Below are 18536 nucleotides of genomic sequence, written 5' to 3'. Positions count from 1 at the left end.
TAAATAATTTTGTCTATAACTGACCGTCCAAAATTTTAACAAAATCGAGATTAGACACGGTTTCAATTTTTCAGAGAATTACAAACTTTTTAATCATAAACGTGAGACCCTTCAGCAAATATTAGACCGTTTTGTGAGCACATTGAATCCTAAGGATCTATTCCAGCTAGAATTACATGCCGATTCTCTCAATCCCAGTGTTTTTTTTGTTTTTTTTTTTCCTAACCACCGCTGGTACACTTTCTGTTGAGGACTTTTTTAACCAAATTGAATTACTTCTCCAGAGTCATGCTATTTTAGCTGATTCAAGTCTGATGCTAATCGTTCGGGTTGTGAGGTCCCCATCTGGTGGCGGGATTCCTAGGCGTAAAGCATGTACCATTTTCAATGATATAATCGTGCAAAAGAAATAGAAGCACCTATGGATCTTCATCAAACCGGATGATCACTGCTGTTTTGCCAGGGGCAACAGCTGAAATCAAAATTACATCGGCCCGTACTCCGATCCTAAATATTACAGCATTCAACACATTGATGGAGATCCATAGGTGCTGGGAAAACACTGGATTTGAGAGAATCGGCATGTAATTCTAGCTGGACTAGATCCTTGGGATTCAATGTGCCCGCAAAACTGTCTTAATATTTGCTGAAGGGTCTCGCATATATGATTAAAAACTTTGGCAAATGAATCAAGTTTGTAGGTCTCTGAAAAATTGAAACAGTGACTAATCTCTTGTCAGTTATAGACAAATTATTTAATCTAGGAGTATAGGGCTGCAGGGAGCTTACTGACAGCTGTTGAGACGAAGGATTCGCCGTATGCGAGGTAGATGGCTGTGAAGAGTTAGCATCGACACTCAAGCTTGCCCCGGACGGACTAGTCACTCCAGCTCCGGTCTGAGGATGTAAGACTGAATTATCCGACGCTGTTAAGTTATCAATAGGTGAGTGTTGAAGACGGGCCTGACTTGTACCTGAAGTAGAAGGTTGTATTACTGAACCATACAACGTAGTCAAGTCGTCGGCAGGTAAATGTTGAAGTAGGGATATACTTGTACCTGAGATAGAAGGTTGTGGGGATTTTACAATCGTGTCTAGGGCGCTAGGCTGTTGTGAAGGCCCGGGATCTGAAGACATTCTGTCTTCAGAATAGGCTTTCCTCATTAGCTCCAGCAGAGCATTCAAGATGGTTATTTCATCAAAATTTAGAACCTGGAGCAAATTATTATTGATGTCAAAATTGTTGACCGGTTGCATAACTGGGGATGGTGCTTGACACATTTGAGAAGATCGTGATGGTGCGGGGATTTTAGGGGGCTTTATAGAATATTCAAGGTTATCGGACATCTCTTTTAATAGTCTCAGGTTTTCACCAGACGGTCTTTTCCTACCTTTTGCCCATTCAGGCTGTTCACGATCTCTGTCGGTGCTGCTGCTGCTGTCGCCATACCTGTTTTCAGGCATGACCTAAATTTAATCAAAGGTTTTAGTTATGAACACAGAATATAACAATTTGCAACCAATGTTATTTTAATGAAAAAAGGAATATAAACCTATCCTTTAGTCTTGGGTCATGTAAAAAGCATACATTTGTATCATATATAACCTCAATTCGGGTCTGGAAATGTACAATTCGAACCATTAACCGGCGAAGGTCTGCAGCCACCTGTGCCCGCTCCAGTCTTTCGTGGTGGCTCCGCTCGTTGTACGGCCCAAGGGAATATCGGGATGAATAACGAATTCTAGGCCTAGGCCCATAATCGGAGTGAGGCGTTGATGGCAAAGGGGCTTGCAGGAGGGCTGGACGGCGGCTGCGATCAGAAGGCGTCGGTGATAGCGAAGAAGAATGCAGGAGACTTGAACGAAGGCTGAACGCGGAGGATGGTGGTGATTATGTGGGCTGTACGTTTTGCCAGTTTTGGTAGATTGATAGATCTTTCTGAACCGTCCAGCAATTGCGTTAAAACAGCTGGTGGCCTGGGATCTGGAAATAAAGTTTGACCTTCTCAGTTAAACAATAATTATTTCATGTAGTCCTTTCCATAAAAAAATAAATAAATAGAAAACATTGATCGAATAAGATACTGAAGACGCACCGTTTTGTCTTTCGACGAGATTGAGTCGTCTGTCAGTGGTAACGGCAAGCTGTGTAACGGTCCGGTCTGAACGCTTAGTTATACATACACCGAAAAGAGTAGGGATTTTTTGAAAGCAGACTTTACAATAAGGAGAGTGATTTTCCTTTAGCAAATATGGACCCTTTGGATCCGTTTTAAGACCGCTTTACATTTACAACAGGAAGATATGAATTTGTTAAAGACCGGTATGAACCTGTTCTTGTGTCAGCTGTCCAAGTACGCGTATCACCTAAAGAAACTCTATGTGAAATACTCAATATAAGATTAATGTTTAAACACGGCCCACAGCTGAAGTAAGGGTCGACCCTTCTGCCCTTCCGCGTTGAAAGATAAGTCTTCACCTATTTGTGAAAAACTGCGATCATTCAGGTCCTTCACAGAGTGGCGAAGACTGCTTAAAACAGCTTTTTCTAGCACCAGAATGGCCGAGTGCTTAAGGCGTTGAACTTAAGATGTAATGGGCAAATGCCGGTGTGGGTTTAATTCTCTCTTCCGGTAACTTGTTATTCATGTGTGCCCTTCACTCTGTGTGTATGGGTACAACTCTCACTTTCAGAATGTTAAGTGAAATGCTTCCACAATGTGGATCCTTAGCTCAGCTTAAAATACATACATAAATGTACTAGATTATTTAAAATTCAAATATGGATTTGATAGGGTTAAAAAAAAACAAACCCTTTTCTAATTTAAAAAAGGGGGGGTTTTGGGGGCCAGACCGATTCAAGCTCAAGGCCAGTGCCTGCTCTCTCTCTCTCTTTCAAACCCTTAACCGATCAGGTAGGTGGGGTCTGGCCATGACCAACATCCATCAAACTGGTTCAGCGTTTGTGGCCAGAGCAATCAGGCAGTTGGGGTGGGACCAACAATCATAAAACTGCTCTTAACACAACCCCTGACCAGTCAGGTAGAGGAGGTGGGATTGAGGGAGGGGGCAGGTGTGAATTCACCAATCAATTAAACCCACCATTCAGTGGAGAGGGGGTGTGGCCCCAGCATCTAACCCTGCCAATCAGCAGAGAGGGGGTGTGACCCCAGCATCTAAACCCACCATTCAGCAGAGAGGGGGTGTGGCCCCAGCATCTAAACCCACCAATCAGAGGAGAGGGGGTGTGGCCCCAGCATCTAAACCCACCAATCAGAGGAAAGGGGGTGGGGTACTAAATCTAAACCCACCAATCAGAGGAAAGGGGTATGGCCCCATCATTTAAATCCACCAATCAGAGGATAGGGGGTGGGGTACTAAATCTAAACCCACCAATCAGAGAAAAGGGAGTTGGGCCACGTCAATTAAATCCACCAATCAGAGGAAAGGGGTGGGGCCACATTAATCAAATCCACCAATCAGAGGAGAGGGGTACGGCCCCATCATTTAAATCCACCAATCAGAGGATAGGGGGTAGGGTACTAAATTTAAACCCACCAATCAGAGAAGAGGGGGTGTGGCCACATCAATTAAATCCACCAATCAGAGAAAAGGGGGTGGGGCCACATCAATTAAATCCACCAATCAGAGGAGAGGGGTATGGCCCCATCATTTAAATCCACCAATCAGAGGATAGGGGGTGGGGTACTAAATCTAAACCCACCAATCAGAGGAAAGGGGGTGGGGCCATGTCAATTAAATCCACCAATCAGAGAAAAGGGGTGGGGCCACATCAATCAAATCCACCAATCAGAGGAGAGGGGTATGGCCCCATCATTTAAATCCACCAATCAGAGGATAGGGGGTGGGGTACTAAATCTAAACCCACCAATCAGAGGAAAGGGGGTGGGGCCACGTCAATTAAATCCAACAATCAGAGGAAAGGGGTGGGGCCACGTCAATCAAATCCACCAATCAGAGGATAGGGGGGTGGGGTACCAAATCTAAACCCACCAATCAGAGGAAAGGGAGTGGGGCCACATCAATCAAATCCACCAATCAGAGGAAAGGGGGTGGGGCCACATCAATCAAATCCACCAATCAGAGGAGAGGGGTATGGCCCCATTATTTAAATCCACCAATCAGAGGAAAGGGGGTGGGGCCACATCAATTAAATCCACCAATCAGAGGAGAGGGGCCACATCAATTAAATCCACCAATCACAGAAAGGGGCGGGCCACATGTAAATCCACCAATCACAGGAGAAGTTGCAGGGCAAATTATTTAAATCCACCAATCACAGGGGAGGGGGCGGGACACATTATTTAAATCCACCAATCAGAGGAAAGGGGTGGGACACATCATTTAAATCTACCACTCAGAGGAGAGGGGGTGAGGCCATTAAGTCATCAGTCACCTTTGATTGACATTTTGACAAACACCCTACCTTAATACTACTGACGGGTTCTATTAGAGGGTGCACTGTGATCAAACAGAATGCAAATGTCCGAGAACAGAACACACATACAGTACCTCTGAGTATTTGCCAGCAATGTAAGCAATTTTTGCCAGCCCTTGGAGGCACAAACAGGGGTCAGGATGCAAGAATCCATAGACGCGGTTGAAGAGGGCCAGGGCATCCTGTAGCTGCTGATAACCAGTTTTTAGGCAACCTGCAACATAATTTTCAGTGATTACACATTGGCAGGCATCTGCTTCTGCCATACAGTACATTTTTATTCCGTTAGTATTAAAAGTGTTTTTTGCAAATATGGATCTGCCTCAAAAAAAAAAAATCTGACAAGAATAAACTCTCACTTTTAATGTTTACGAAGCCCTCTTTGATAGCAGTTTGTACAAGAATTTAAGAACAATATCACAAAACAAAAGCATCAATAAATGCAGTATAAATGTGTTTTTTTATTATTTAAACAATACATAAAAGAGTAAAGTATTCTAATTAGGGTGGTTTTTTTTTGGCTGTTTTCACCAGCGTCTGGAGGTCTTACACTGTCCTGTATGTGTAAATACACTTGATAATCATAGTAATTAATCAATTTCTGTTTTGGCATGGAAATTGACTGCTGAATTCTAAATTCCAGGGGTTTAGAAACTGCCTGTGAGCTCTCCTCCGCTGGAGGGTTTCCATGTTTGTTTAACTGGTGATGATCAGTTGGCTCTCTATGTGCGGATTCTTTAAAAGGTGCATCTTCTGAATGAAGGTGATACTTCTAGAGCCCCATCACAACGCAGAGTTCTTTCTCTGCTGCTGTATAAATGGCATGTAGTGGTAGCGAGTGAGGTCCTCGATGGACTTGTTCCTTACTCAGGGTTTGCTCAGGTTTTCCACCTGATGTTGCCAAGATAAGCTCCAGCCCCATTCAACCTTGAACTGGATGATGCAGACTTGAGAATATTAAATTCAGTATCAAGATGAAAGTAGAGAGACACAAACCTCAGAAGTAAGAGGTTCACCATCTTACCTTGTTGCAGGCTAGCCTGAGCTCGGCAAAGCATCTTGGTCCCATCAATGGTTGGAAAATGAAGATGTTTCACAACAGGAAAGATGTTGACAATGTCCTCTGGGTTGAACGGTGGAGTTTGCTGGTTGTCAAGGCTGTATTCTCGTAACAAGAGCTGAAGAAGAGTGGCAGGATTATAGAAGGCACTCTGACCTAGCAGCTGTGTGATTGTATAATTTTACTTGATTACCACCCCACTACTACAAAAAGAAGTGTGACAAGGAGCCATACCTGGATTCCACACTTCAGACAGAGTTCCCTCAGCAGAGACACCTTTTGTACGCCCGTCTCCAGTACCACCTGGTCAATTCGATCACTAGAAAAACAAAATTAATTACAAAACAATTAGTGGAATTCTGAATGAACAAAAAGGAGAAACAATACTAAAATGATGCTTTGCGTCGGTCACCAACATTCAGAGTATCCAAGCACCATGATCTTTGGATCAGGCCTCCATACTCGCCCTATGTGTGTCGTCAAGTGGAAGGTTTCTTTGGCATCCTGTAGAAGCTGAGCCCAGAGCTCAGATGGTGTCAGTGTTGTCCAGGCAGTGGCATCCAAACTCCCTGCAGTGCTGCGCCCTTTGCGCCGTGCCTTCTTCTTGCGAGCTCCGCTGCTTTCTCCACTCTCTGAGTTGGGGGAACTGGGAGGTGAGCCCAGAAGACAATTGAGGAAATGGCTGACAGCAGCAGAAAGGTTGGATACGTTGACACCCTGTGAGGGAGGAAGAAGTATGGTCTGGTTGGAATTAGCTACACCATTCAATGTACCCTTTCAGCCAAAGCCTTGGAGTATTCGGTTACAAGCTGCAATAAACAATTATCAAAAGTGCTTCCCAGTCCTGTCATAAAACAGACATCTACACATGATTCCTACTGTTTTTGACTTAGAAGATGCCTTTGACATAACATTTTAAAATCCAGTTTGGCGGCCCTGTCACAAGGTAGGAAACAACCCTGGACAGGCCACCAGTCCATCACAGGTCTCACTCACGCACACACTGACACGGGTTCAATTTAAGTCACCAATTAACTTAACCAGCACATCCCATGTAGACAGCGAGAACACACAAACTCCTTATAGACCATGACTGGACGTGACATTTAAAAACGAGATGACTTTACCCAATGCCCGACCTAATGTGTATGAGAATACAATTAATGTCATTGGCTGGCAAGAAAACAAACACCACAGAGAATGAATTTTAAGGAAAGGGGAGATTATGTAAGTCTTGGGAGAGTCATAGCAGACATCGGGCATCACCTAAAAGTGGACAAACTGTCCACCTTAATTTTATGCAACACCTTTCCATAACACACACCATAATAAGGTGGTTTACAAGTACAGAGACACGGTATGAATCTTCACATGTACTTTTATTTATTTTTGGACCTGCTCATTTGACTGAACTGGCAAATGTCTGCTTTACAGTCCAGTTCCTTAGAAGCTACACCAGACAGCAGCTGTAACCCACGGAGCCTTCTGTCATATTCTGGTCACCTAAAGAGCATTATTTCTAGCAGTGAATCCCTGACCTCAAGGCTGTTCAGCAAGGATTCGCACCTGCAGGTAGAGGTTGAAGATTCGTCTGGCTGACCGTGTCACCATCTGACAGATGAGGAGCCGCTGGAGGAGGAACAAAAAGACAGAATGCTGAGCTGGCACTAGTTCTGCCATCACTGCCCTCCCTAAAGTCAATACAGCAGCAGAGAACAACTCTGCTTTCTGATGGAGGTTTTCAGGTATCACTTTCATTTAGAAAATACATCTGTTAAAAGAACAGCAAAAATAAGGAATATAAAATGTACCTGTGACTAAACGGTGAGTCACTGGATATGTCACATTACGTGACTGTTGTTGATGGGAGTGTGCCATGACTGCCCCCAACTCACTAAGTTTATGTAAATGAAAAGTCATGTAATGTGACATATCCTTAACACTGTTGTGCAGGGCCGGATTTATATGAAAAGAGGCCCTAGGCTATTCCACTTATGAGGCCCTTTCACCTTCCATTTTTAAGTTTGTAAATTACATGAGAGATAATAAAATTTTGCTAACAATTTGAATGTAGGCCCCTCTTGATCTTGAGGCCCTAGGCTGAAGCCTAGTTAGCCTATAGGAAAATCCGGCCCTGCTGTTGTGTAATTAATAATTATCTCATCATGTTCTTAACTTTAATCTTATCTAAAAATGAAAGATGTCTAACCTCAGTTAACAAACATCACACTGCAAACATGACTTTCTCATGAATGATCCCAAAAATAAATATATATATAGTTGCCACTACACGTCACCAGTGATTGGCTGCTTGTACTTACATAGATGTGCTGCAGCCGCTCCTTGCTTTCTGATTCGCTGATGAGGTGCGCAATTCTTCCCATGTAGCGCAGGTTAATTCCTCGCTGGTGCAGCGCTGCTGTTATAGTGCTGCCATCCACAGGCACAGTGCGGTGGTGCAGGCAGTCCGTAATCTAGCAGGATAAACCGAATGAGAAAAAGGACAGAAATTTAGAATTGGCTGGCTCACAAGTAATGAGCTATCAGCCAATGACTCAGTTCAAGCGAGTTTATTTTTGTGTAGCGCTCTTCACTGAGTGCTCTCACAAGTTCACTGGTAAAATGTAGGTATAAACTTTACAAATTACTAAATACAGAATTAGTACACATAAAGGCACAGATTTGTTCAAACACACAGAAAAACTTTGAGAGGTTTACGTACCTTGGCAGTGACATTCATGTCTCTGGTGACTTTTCCAATGAAGTCAGTAGACGGATTAGGAGAGCATGGGGTGGGGGGGGTTATGAGGTCACTGGAAAGGGGAGTGTGGCGCACTGATATCTGTGCAAAAGGATGAAGGTCCAAGTCTTGTAGAGTCTTGGTGTTTTCTGTCTTGCTATATGGTTGCGAGACATGGACGCTATCCAGCGACCTGAGATGAAGACTGGACTCCTTTGGTACTGTCTCTTCAGAAAATCCTTGGGTACCACTGGTTTGACTTTGTGTCGAATGAGTGGTTGCTCATGGAGTCCTGAATGAGGCACATTACCTGCATTCTGAGGGAGTGTCAGTTATGGCACTATGGCCATGTGGCGCGTTTCCCCGAGGGTGATCTGGCTTGCAGGACCCTCATTGCTGAAGACCCGAGTGGCTGGACCAGGCCAAGGGGTCGCCCACATAACACCTGACTGCCACAGATAGAGGGTCATTTCTGGAAGGTGGGACTGGACCGCATGTCTGCCTGGGGGGTTGCCAATCGGGATCCCGAGCTGTTTCGTCATGTAGTGGGTGCGGCAACACACTGTACCAGTGCATGCTCCCCAACTTGACTTGATTATTGGGTGGGAGTTTAAACCCAAATGAAGGGGGGGGGGAATGATGCAGTGTCGGGTTAGGGAAAAACACCCAAAAGCAGGAAGCCAGTGGCACTCCAGGGAAAGACCAAGAGAGACAAGAGACACACACAACAGAGGGAATGTGCAGCCGCTTACAAATGATGGAATCTGCTCAGAAACCAGGAAGTCCGCAGCCTGCCGCAGCAAAGCCATCTGCTTCTGTAGAGCCTCCTTTTCGGAGTCTGGAAAGAGCACACCTGGAGAGGGGAGATAGAAGGACAAACTAAAATGGTGTGTGCACTTTGTGGGCTGCGACTTTGTTTTGGGTTTCACTGTATGGCTGTGACTGGCTTCTATTCTCACAGTCCTTATCATTTCTTAAATTGTCTTTCAGAGTGAAACGAGTTACCCCTTCTAGCTGAATAAATCATTTCTCTAGACTCTCATATGAATCGGTTGTATTGATGCTTAACGTCATCAGTATTTGAATCCTTAAAACGTCTCGTAACTGAAGATACCGTTGCTAGCTGTGTCAGAAGGTTTGAGCTCAGGTACTTGAATTCAGCTGAAGAGAGATGAGGTGTCATGTGTTCATTAGCACATCCATTTGTGGCAGTAATGACCCTACAAACCGGCACGTCAGACGAATCAAACCAAACCTCTGTTGGGGGCACCTGTTTAATCGCTTACCCGGTGAGTTGATGTCGGGGTTAAAACGGATCTCAAACATGATGTCACTAGTTGAGCCCACCTCTTTGCAGGCAACCCTCACTGCATCCACACCCTTTGGTTCAGCTGAAAAGGAGAAAACGAGCAAAATGAAATGCGCAGAAACCCCTTTTTGAACTTTCCACAGTGAAGCAGTTCCCCCTTGGCTGCTCCTGGTTGATTTCTGATGGTGGGTGGAGATTGTATGGATTAGGTCTCTCCATTAACGGCACTAAAAATGGCAGAACATGTGTATCTACAGCATGCAGTCATGTCCTCGAATGAGCTGTTTTCCTCTCTTGATCCAGATCCTGTTTCTTGGTTGGATACAAACCACCATTAATGGCTGGCAAGAAGGTAGATCAGAGACTACAAAGGAGGGGACAAATGAAGTGACAATGTGATGGAAAGCGGGTTTGAAAGAGCTGGCACACATACCGGCCTCCAGTGAGGACTTTGTCCCATCATCCGCTGTGTCCTGCATCTTCTCCATTACAATCCTCATGAACTGGGTGTATCTAATGAAAGTAAAATGATAGTCCTCTCAGCTTGGACAATACAAGACAAGAAAAAAACAAAAAATGAACTGAAAACACCACAGCCTCACTTTTGCTGGACGAAACTCTTAATGACCTCTGGGCGCAAACGGTAGAATTGATGAGGGAACTCATGAAGACCACCTGTGGAGGTGCCATCCCTTTCTTGATTCTGGGGCTGGAAATTGAGGTCTGGGGGATACGTGTGATAGAGATCTAAGATATAGTACCGTCCGTCGTTGCCCACAATGCCCTTGCAGTCAGCTGAAGAGTAAATGCTAATTTGCTTTCCAGATGACAGCAGGACACCATGTTTCTGTATCCTAAGTGGTTTTGCCGCTTGTCCCAGCAATTCTATAAACTTCCTACTGGCAGCTGTGCCATGTCCGGAATCGGCACAGCCATACAAAATACGGTTCTCTACTCCACGCTCCAGGACACCAGGTGCCAGAGCTTGGGCTACCACACGATAACCACGGTAGTCAATGATGCAAGTAGCCAGAGCGTGAAGCCTGTCTGCCATTTCCAGTAGGCCGCTGTAGGCCTGAATTCCTGCCAGGTCCAATCTCGGTACAGCACGACCTACAGCACCATCTGATGCCAAACTCAAGAAGATGCCTTTCCACAGAAAGACATGCAGGCAGGGATTTTCACTTGGGTTTATTGGAATGATGCTCCCTTCGACGGCTGCTACTGCCCCACGAGTGGCTTCCAGCACAAAATCACTGTTGACCTACAAGTGAAAACGTTAAAGAAGAGTATAGAAAAACAACAAGTCGGGAGACCAGCACCTCAGCCAGCATTCTCTGAAACAAATGAGAACAATTTAGAAATGTGTCCCAAATCGGGGAATCTGGGACTTCTCTTGTCTTGAAAGTGAAAGAATTTAATAAATGGATGGATCAATATGGCAAAAGTCACGTGGTCATGCATACAGTATTAATACATTTATATTATATAGCGCTTTTATAGACAGTGGGGAGCCACTTCAATTTGTAGCATCCAACTGGATGATGTGATGGCGGCCATTCTTCTGTCAATATGCTTACCACACATTAGCTCTTAGGTGGTGAGGGGGTGAGAGACGGTCAGCCAGTAAGGGATAGGAGATGATGATGGGGTAAGAATGACCAGGCTATGGCTGGCAATTTAAACAGGACATCGGGGGACACCCTACTGTTTTCAAAGGATGCCCACAGAGAGTCGGCATCTTGGTTTTACATCTCACCTGGAGAATGGTGTCAATTTGTGCAGCCCAGTGTCCCTGTCACCACACTGGGGCATTAGGATCCACACCCAGACCACCGGTTAAGTGCCCCAGCACCACTTTTTCCTAGGTGATCTCCCACCCAAGTACTGGTTGGGCCCAAACATGCTTTACTTCAGGAGGATGACCAGTACTGTCATGCAGGTGGGATGGCTGCTGGATGTGACAGTGATTTACAATTTCAACTTAAGGTCAATCATTTATATAATACATTTAATTTATATTTTTGGTTGGTGTCAAAATGTCTTCTGATGAGACGGATTATGATTAAAAAACAAAGTGCAATTAGGAACTAACGACAAGCTTTAGAGGTAAATCAAAACCGTACCTTGAACAAGGAGTGATCTCTGAGCAGTCGGGCCGTCAGGGTGGTCTGGGGCAGCTCCTGAGCCGTCTGGAACTCCTCATTCCAGTCTCTGATCTGCAGGAGGAGGCACACATTTAAAAGAAGCATGGACGCTCACCGTCTGCACTGTCCAGGGTAACGTACAGTCACTTGACCAAGATGTAATCTGCTTAGAGGTTCAAATGAATAACAGTAACAAAAATTCAAAGCACTGTCTTGTTTCGCTGTTCTCATGTGCGACACGACTCTTGAATGATATCAAATGCCTCACATTTTCTTTGCCCAAGTGGAGCTGCAGGGGGCATCACCTCCTTGTAGTTCTCCAAGTCCAGTTTTCTTACCTGGCTGAGGTGCCTTTCGTGCCCGGTTTATGTGTTTGGATGTTTTCTTTCTCTTGTTCACAGACCTGCTTGCCTGATGAGCGACTCCAACTGATTTGGTGATGGCGAGAGGGTGCCATGCGACACACTGACCCCGAACAGGCTCGCTCTTTCCATGCGCTCATGAGTACCGAGAATATGTGGGCTCATTAAAGGGCTACCATCTCTACGAAATGTGGGGATGAATGTTGTTTGTCGGATTTTGTCGACTCAAAGCACATCCACAGCGCCAACAGTTATGGTAGAGGAGATTTCAAGACAAGACAGTGCAGAAAATTCAGTGTAACAAGATCATTCAAGAAAAAGAAAGACAAGAGCACAAAACACTCCCCAGAAAGGACTAGGTGTGGGTGTGCAATGTGTTATTTGATATCTGCTATTGAAAATCTGAAGTCACGTTCAACAACAATCAGTTTCTTCACGTGATGGGTATGTGATACTCTTTTTCTTTGTAAATGCTACATCTAACACCCCTAAAACATAAAAACGTCTTCATTTTCCTTCTGCATAAAGTAACTGGATACTTTACTAACTACAAGATAGATTTTCAAGAGGTTTCCTGTGGGCCTAATGGCTGGCAGAACTAAAATGACGGAACTATTCACAGCTGCCAAAGCCTTGCTGGTCAAATGCTGTACGGTGCAACCAACATAAAAACTCTCAAGGACAGCCAAAGTGGTCATTGAAGTCACTAGTCCCTCTAATCCCACCTGTTCCGAGCCATGGAATTCCAGGCCCAGTCCAAGGCTGCAGGGCTCCCAGTTTGCACTGTGGGCTATCCTTGGAGATGTCCAGCTGTAGATCTGCTTGGGGACTTCCATCTTGTCAAGGCTGTGATTTGGCAACCTAAGAGAAAACCAAGAACAGAGGTGGTGGTGGGGGGGGCACATGCATGAATGACGGTCACTTCAGTTGGGTGGAAGGTGGCTGCTGCTGGGTTACCTGCTTTTCTGGATGAGTGCAAACCCCCTTCTGAAAGCTGGGCTGAGCTGAGAAAGCAGGTCTGAAAGGGAATGGCTGAGTAGACCAGGAGATGCCATGGTGGGGTCAAAGGTATCCAAGCTGGACCTACAAAGAGATTGGATATTGTGAATAACACGAGCCCTGTCAAGCTACTAGAAACCCTTCCAAGTAGCTAGCATCAGTGGAAACACACTGGCACACATTTACATCACAGGATCACCTTCTGGGCTCCTCAGAGGTACGTGGTACCACCCCAGGGCGAGGGGGCACAGTCGCTAACAGTATCACCTCTTTTCTCACCTGCAGTCCTGAGAAAATGCCCAGTGAGGGTAACTGACTGCATCTGTTTCGGTCAGAGCCTGATAAGACGTCTCGATCTGCACCTGAACGCCATAGAGCAGGGGTGTCGAACTCCGGGCCTGGAGGGCCGCAGTGGCTGCAGGTTTTCATTCTTATCCTTCTCCTAATCAGTGAGTAGTTTTCACTGCTAATTAACTCCTTTTCCCTTCCTTTCAGCAGCCCTGCTTTTAAGGATTCAGTCCTCTGAATTGATTTGTTTCTTCATTAAATGGCAGCCAAACAGAAATGAGACGTGAAACGAGCCAACAGATGACCAGCTAAACTGGGATTTCAAACTCCAACCAATTTCACTCCCACCAGTCTCAAAGCAGATTCTTGCTGTTAATTAAGCCCGTTATTTAATTCTATGGCTCGTTGCTGCTCTCATTCTGCCACAGCAGACATTTCCAAATCTGTTGCTTTTTCAGTTTTTTCTGTCATATGGCGGCTTGTTTGAGGTCTCATAATTGTTTGGCTACTAATTAAAGAAAGAAAGACAATTAAGGGGCCTGAGTCAAGTTAATTAAAACTAAAGCAAAAGACGTTAATTAGCAAAAAAAAAATGGCTCACTAATTAAGAAGATGGTTAGAATGAAAACACGCAGCCACTGCGGCCCTCGAGGACCGGAGTTCGACACCTGTGCCATAGAGGAAGGAGCTCCCAGTCAGGTCCTGGTCCACTGAGCCCAGAAGGCTACCGTCATTTCTGTTATCTTTCTTTGATAGCCAAAATAGGATTAAAAGAGGCGACCCAGCTAGCACACCAACATTTCCTTGGAGCCCTCGTGTGTCCTTCCACCCGTTCACAATTCTTACTATCTATCATTGTCTTCTTCAGTTTTTAATTCTAAAACTTCATGCGTTTCATAAGAATGTTCCTAAAATCGCCAACAATGTCTTCCTTCTTTTTTTGTCCAGAGTAGAACTAAGGATAATTTGTTGGCTTCAAGTGCATCAACAAGTCAAACGTCCTTCTGTAGATGAATGGAAGACAGATGACCTGTTCACAGTTAAAGGCGACAACTCTGTGGTTGACTGTTGTTCTTCTTACAGCCGGCCTGGCCTTGCTGTGCTTTGACACCGCGCTGGACGGAGCTCTAAAAAGCATTGTCACCAATATTTTCCGCTGACTCACCGGTTGACATAGAAGCCACGTGCACAGGCCGTGATGTCCACGCTCCGGCCCTCAATCGTGCGCACAGTCAGGTACAGCAGATCCCCATGCAGCTTCCTGTTTCCTGGAGGTGGGCTCCACTGGCTTACAATCAAGCTGAGCAGGCATGGAGGAGCCTGTGAGGGTCAGGAGCGCAGACGTGAAAATCGAGTTTGAGCAGCATGGAGCACAACAAACGTCCACCTCACCTCACCTTGGATTCTGCACTCGGAGGCTGCAGTGGCAGAAGAGGCCGCTCCTTGCAGCCAGGCAATACGTAGTCAGGAACCACGCAGTCGGAAAGGTCACTTCCAGGGAGGGAGCCTGGCCATTTACTCCGGCTACCATTGACCGGAGGGGAATTAGGCTCTGAAAAATGAAGATAAAGAAACCATTAGTGAAGCTTGAAGAACGAGCACAGTAGGGGGACGACCCATGACTGAACCCTTAGAAGAGCAGAGGAAACACTGAAAGAAGTGGGTCAATGCCAAAGGAAAGGCGACCATCTTTAAGGTGGAGTGAGAGGCAGTGGAGAGTCAAAACTCGAATTCCGCTGACAGTCCACAGCCAGGGGGAGACGGACCATCAATCTGAAATGAAGTGGACAGATGCCTCTAGGGTCAGCAGCACAGATGGAGCGGTGCACAAGGGGGCACTTAGACCACCCTGTTGGTTAGGAGGGACTTCAGGCAGCGCCCTGCTGTTTGATTTCCAATAGGTGTAACATTTTCAGGAAACATTTCCCAGTTGGTGTGCACCGACAGTGCCTTACCACATCCATGTCCCTTCAGGACCTCCTCCAGGAAGCTCAGGGAATGACAAGCTTGCTGTCTGTAAGGATCACCTGCCGCCTGACTTCGTAAGAGTCGCATTAGATGGGCCACATGAGCTCGGGCGTCCTGTAAAGCGTACAGCTCTGCAAGGACAGAAATGAGATTAACAGAGCACAGCACACTTGAGGAGGGGGACACAGAGGCCTGCATGATGGCCTGCATGATGGCGGCCTACCTGCACGCACAATTAACAGGCTGAAAGAACTACAAGGACGTTGTGTTTTTTTTTACCTTCAACCAGTTTAAGTTCAGCCCCTGGCCCGAGGCCCACTACAGCACCCAGCTCCGACTGGGGGTCCAGGATTGAGCCGCCAAAGTGCAGAGAGAAGCACGTCCTACAGCAAGAGTCCTGGCGCGAAATCACAGCCTGCATGACCTTGTGAATGGAAGTCTGCTGGCTGACCTGCAAGATCCAGTGAAGGCCCCGTCTAGTTTGTCATCTTTTAAGTTAATTCAACTAACGTGGCCTTAGTGGCTCTAGTTTTCATCTTTACTACTGTAGTTGACAACCCAAAAGCTGTTAAAGCGTCCAACCTGCACTTCAAATGGATCCATGCCAGGCACTTTGATCTTCACGGGAAACACAGCGCCCTTGGCATCCGCAGCCTGTGAATTCCGTCCATCGATGGTACCTATCCAAAAATAAATAAAATAAAATAAAAGCATGAAAAATGCTCAGCCTCAGGCTACCAACAAGTGGAAACATCCCAAAAATCTCAGAGCTTGTGAGATCGGCCGATCAAATTCAATCTTTGTAAGCAAAGCTGTGCTCAAAACAGTGCTGGAGGGCTGCACTTTAAACCAGTCGCTGCTTCTTACTGGGTGACCCCGAGCAGGCTGTTTAAGCTTCTTAGGCACCAATTATTAAAAATAAATAAATAAAGTGTAAACAGCTGCAGTGGCTTCATTTATACACGGCGGGCAAAAGCAGGTTTGCAGTTGTTTGTACGGAAAAGACGTACAGGTTATGATTACTACACTCAAGCACACTTTAATAATACTAATAAGACAAATGAGACAACAAATAATACAAATAAATGAAACAATAATTAATAAATAATAAAATAAGAATAAACAGTGTTTCACATACAACTATAAGCCTACTTTTGCCCACCCCGTACATTTACAGTATGGAGGTATTTTTAATAGGGTGTTCACTTGGGGTCCCACAGTGGGGTCTTGCATATCTCTAGCGCAGGGCAGGATTAAATCCCGCGGCCCACACACTCAGCGCTGCCACACAGAGAAGCCAAATGTAAAACAGAGGAACGAGAAGCTTTACTTTCAAAGCAGCTTTGACATACTCAGCAAGTTTGCCCCACAGCTTTGTTCGCAGCTCAATAGTTACTCGAGTCCACTGACAAGTGTCCACTACAATACACATTGACTTTAAAACACTTGATATTTCCTAAACTATTAGTATCAAATAATCTTTCTTAAATGTCCCTCCTTCCTCATTTAAGAGCCCCTTTTCAGGATAGGTACTAACGTGACTCGGAGCTCAGGTATTACCTCCAGGCAGGAAAAAAGTTGGCAAGTCCTGGCAGCATTTTAGGCTACAAGAAAAATCAAACATAAAAAAAGAAAAAACAAAAAGATCACGTAGCAACTGTAAGTGGACTTGGGAAAGAGACGGCCAAGTAGCAACGACCATAACTGGTTATGTCTTGGAAGTCCCAGTGTTTCTCGTTTCATCAAGAACCTCATGTCGATAATAAAAATGCACTCATTTCACCAAACAGAGAAAAATAAACGTAAGGATTTAATGTTGTAATTCAGTAAGCCTATAACATGCTGTTAAAAACATTTTCTTCAATTCCTAAGAAACTCAGTTCTACTGATCACAACACACACACAGCTAGAGACCCCGTTATTTAAACTCTTGATTTTTACCGAAATCTGGTTGCCCTGATTGTTCCAGTCGAGATTACACAGACACATCTTACCTAATTCCATGCTTGCTTCTTCACGTCCACTGCCCATTTGCATTACCAAAGGACTACGGTCCATTATTCGGATTGCTCTCCCAAGTCTGTAACGCTTTATTCCCTCTCAGCCAGCACTGACTGAAAGCACTTTGGTTTAGGGGAGCAGAACAGCACGCTTTGCTCTCAAAACGATGGCGTGTGTCCTGAGGCTGTCATCATAGCTGGAATGCAAAGCTGGATGGATGGTGAAGTTAACTCCATGCTGTCTGCCCCACAGCAGCCCGAGGTATTCAGAATTAGCGCCGTCCAGAAGTGCACTCATTGTATGAGTTTAGCACGGAGTCTCATTCAGCCTGGTGACCCCACGCCATGATACGCGAGCAAAGTTCACAACCTTTCACAAATGCAGCTGTCTGCCCACCTTATGATTCCGTCAGTTTGGATCGGCCTTTACTACTGTGTGTATTATATAATACACACACGCCAAAATGTATAAAGAAGGCAGTGTACACATTATTTTAAAACTTTTTTTTCTCATTACACTTAATCATATTTTCCGCTTGAATTCAGAGATCTCTCAATTTGAACAATACATATATAATATATATATATATATACATACAACATACAGACACACATATATATATATATATATACAGTGGTGTGAAAAACTATTTGCCCCCTTCCTGATTTCTTATTCTTTTGCATGTTTGTCACACAAAATGTTTCTGATCATCAAACACATTTAACCATTAGTCAAATATAACACAAGTAAACACAAAATGCAGTTTGTAAATGGTGGTTTTTATTATTTAGGGAGAAAAAAAAATCCAAACCTACATGGCCCTGTGTGAAAAAGTAATTGCCCCCTGAACCTAATAACTGGTTGGGCCACCCTTAGCAGCAATAACTGCAATCAAGCGTTTGCGATAACTTGCAATGAGTCTTATACAGCGCTCTGGAGGAATTTTGGCCCACTCATCTTTGCAAAATTGTTGTAATTCAGCTTTATTTGAGGGTTTTCTAGCATGAACCGCCTTTTTAAGGTCATGCCATAGCATCTCAATTGGATTCAGGTCAGGACTTTGACTAGGCCACTCCAAAGTCTTCATTTTGTTTTTCTTCAGCCATTCAGAGGTGGATTTGCTGGTGTGTTTTGGGTCATTGTCCTGTTGCAGCACCCAAGATCGCTTCAGCTTGAGTTGACGAACAGATGGCCGGACATTCT

General features: G+C 44.9%; 1 protein-coding gene across 1 annotated transcript in view; it reads right to left on the bottom strand.

The window, feature by feature from the left end:
* Positions 1–17731, bottom strand: part of LOC114669085 (clustered mitochondria protein homolog) — a 28718-nt gene extending 10987 nt beyond the window's left edge. The window contains exons 1-19 of the mRNA XM_051921370.1: positions 17327–17731; positions 15915–16012; positions 15612–15783; positions 15320–15463; positions 14762–14916; positions 14530–14684; positions 13035–13160; positions 12803–12938; positions 11695–11787; positions 10171–10832; positions 9831–10081; positions 9546–9650; positions 9012–9112; positions 7841–7993; positions 7086–7148; positions 5986–6236; positions 5754–5838; positions 5484–5637; positions 4534–4673 (exon numbers count right to left, since the gene is read on the bottom strand). Coding sequence (XP_051777330.1) covers positions 4534–4673; positions 5484–5637; positions 5754–5838; positions 5986–6236; positions 7086–7148; positions 7841–7993; positions 9012–9112; positions 9546–9650; positions 9831–10081; positions 10171–10832; positions 11695–11787; positions 12803–12938; positions 13035–13160; positions 14530–14684; positions 14762–14916; positions 15320–15463; positions 15612–15783; positions 15915–16012; positions 17327–17390 — 3108 coding nt within the window. The 5' untranslated portion in view covers positions 17391–17731. The remainder of the gene's footprint in view (positions 1–4533; positions 4674–5483; positions 5638–5753; positions 5839–5985; positions 6237–7085; positions 7149–7840; positions 7994–9011; positions 9113–9545; positions 9651–9830; positions 10082–10170; positions 10833–11694; positions 11788–12802; positions 12939–13034; positions 13161–14529; positions 14685–14761; positions 14917–15319; positions 15464–15611; positions 15784–15914; positions 16013–17326) is intronic.
* Positions 17732–18536: the final 805 nt, after the last annotated feature.

This window comes from Erpetoichthys calabaricus, chromosome 18, assembly GCF_900747795.2.
Source record: "Erpetoichthys calabaricus chromosome 18, fErpCal1.3, whole genome shotgun sequence".
NCBI lineage: Eukaryota > Metazoa > Chordata > Cladistia > Polypteriformes > Polypteridae > Erpetoichthys > Erpetoichthys calabaricus.
This window is presented reverse-complemented; position numbering and strand designations above follow the sequence as displayed.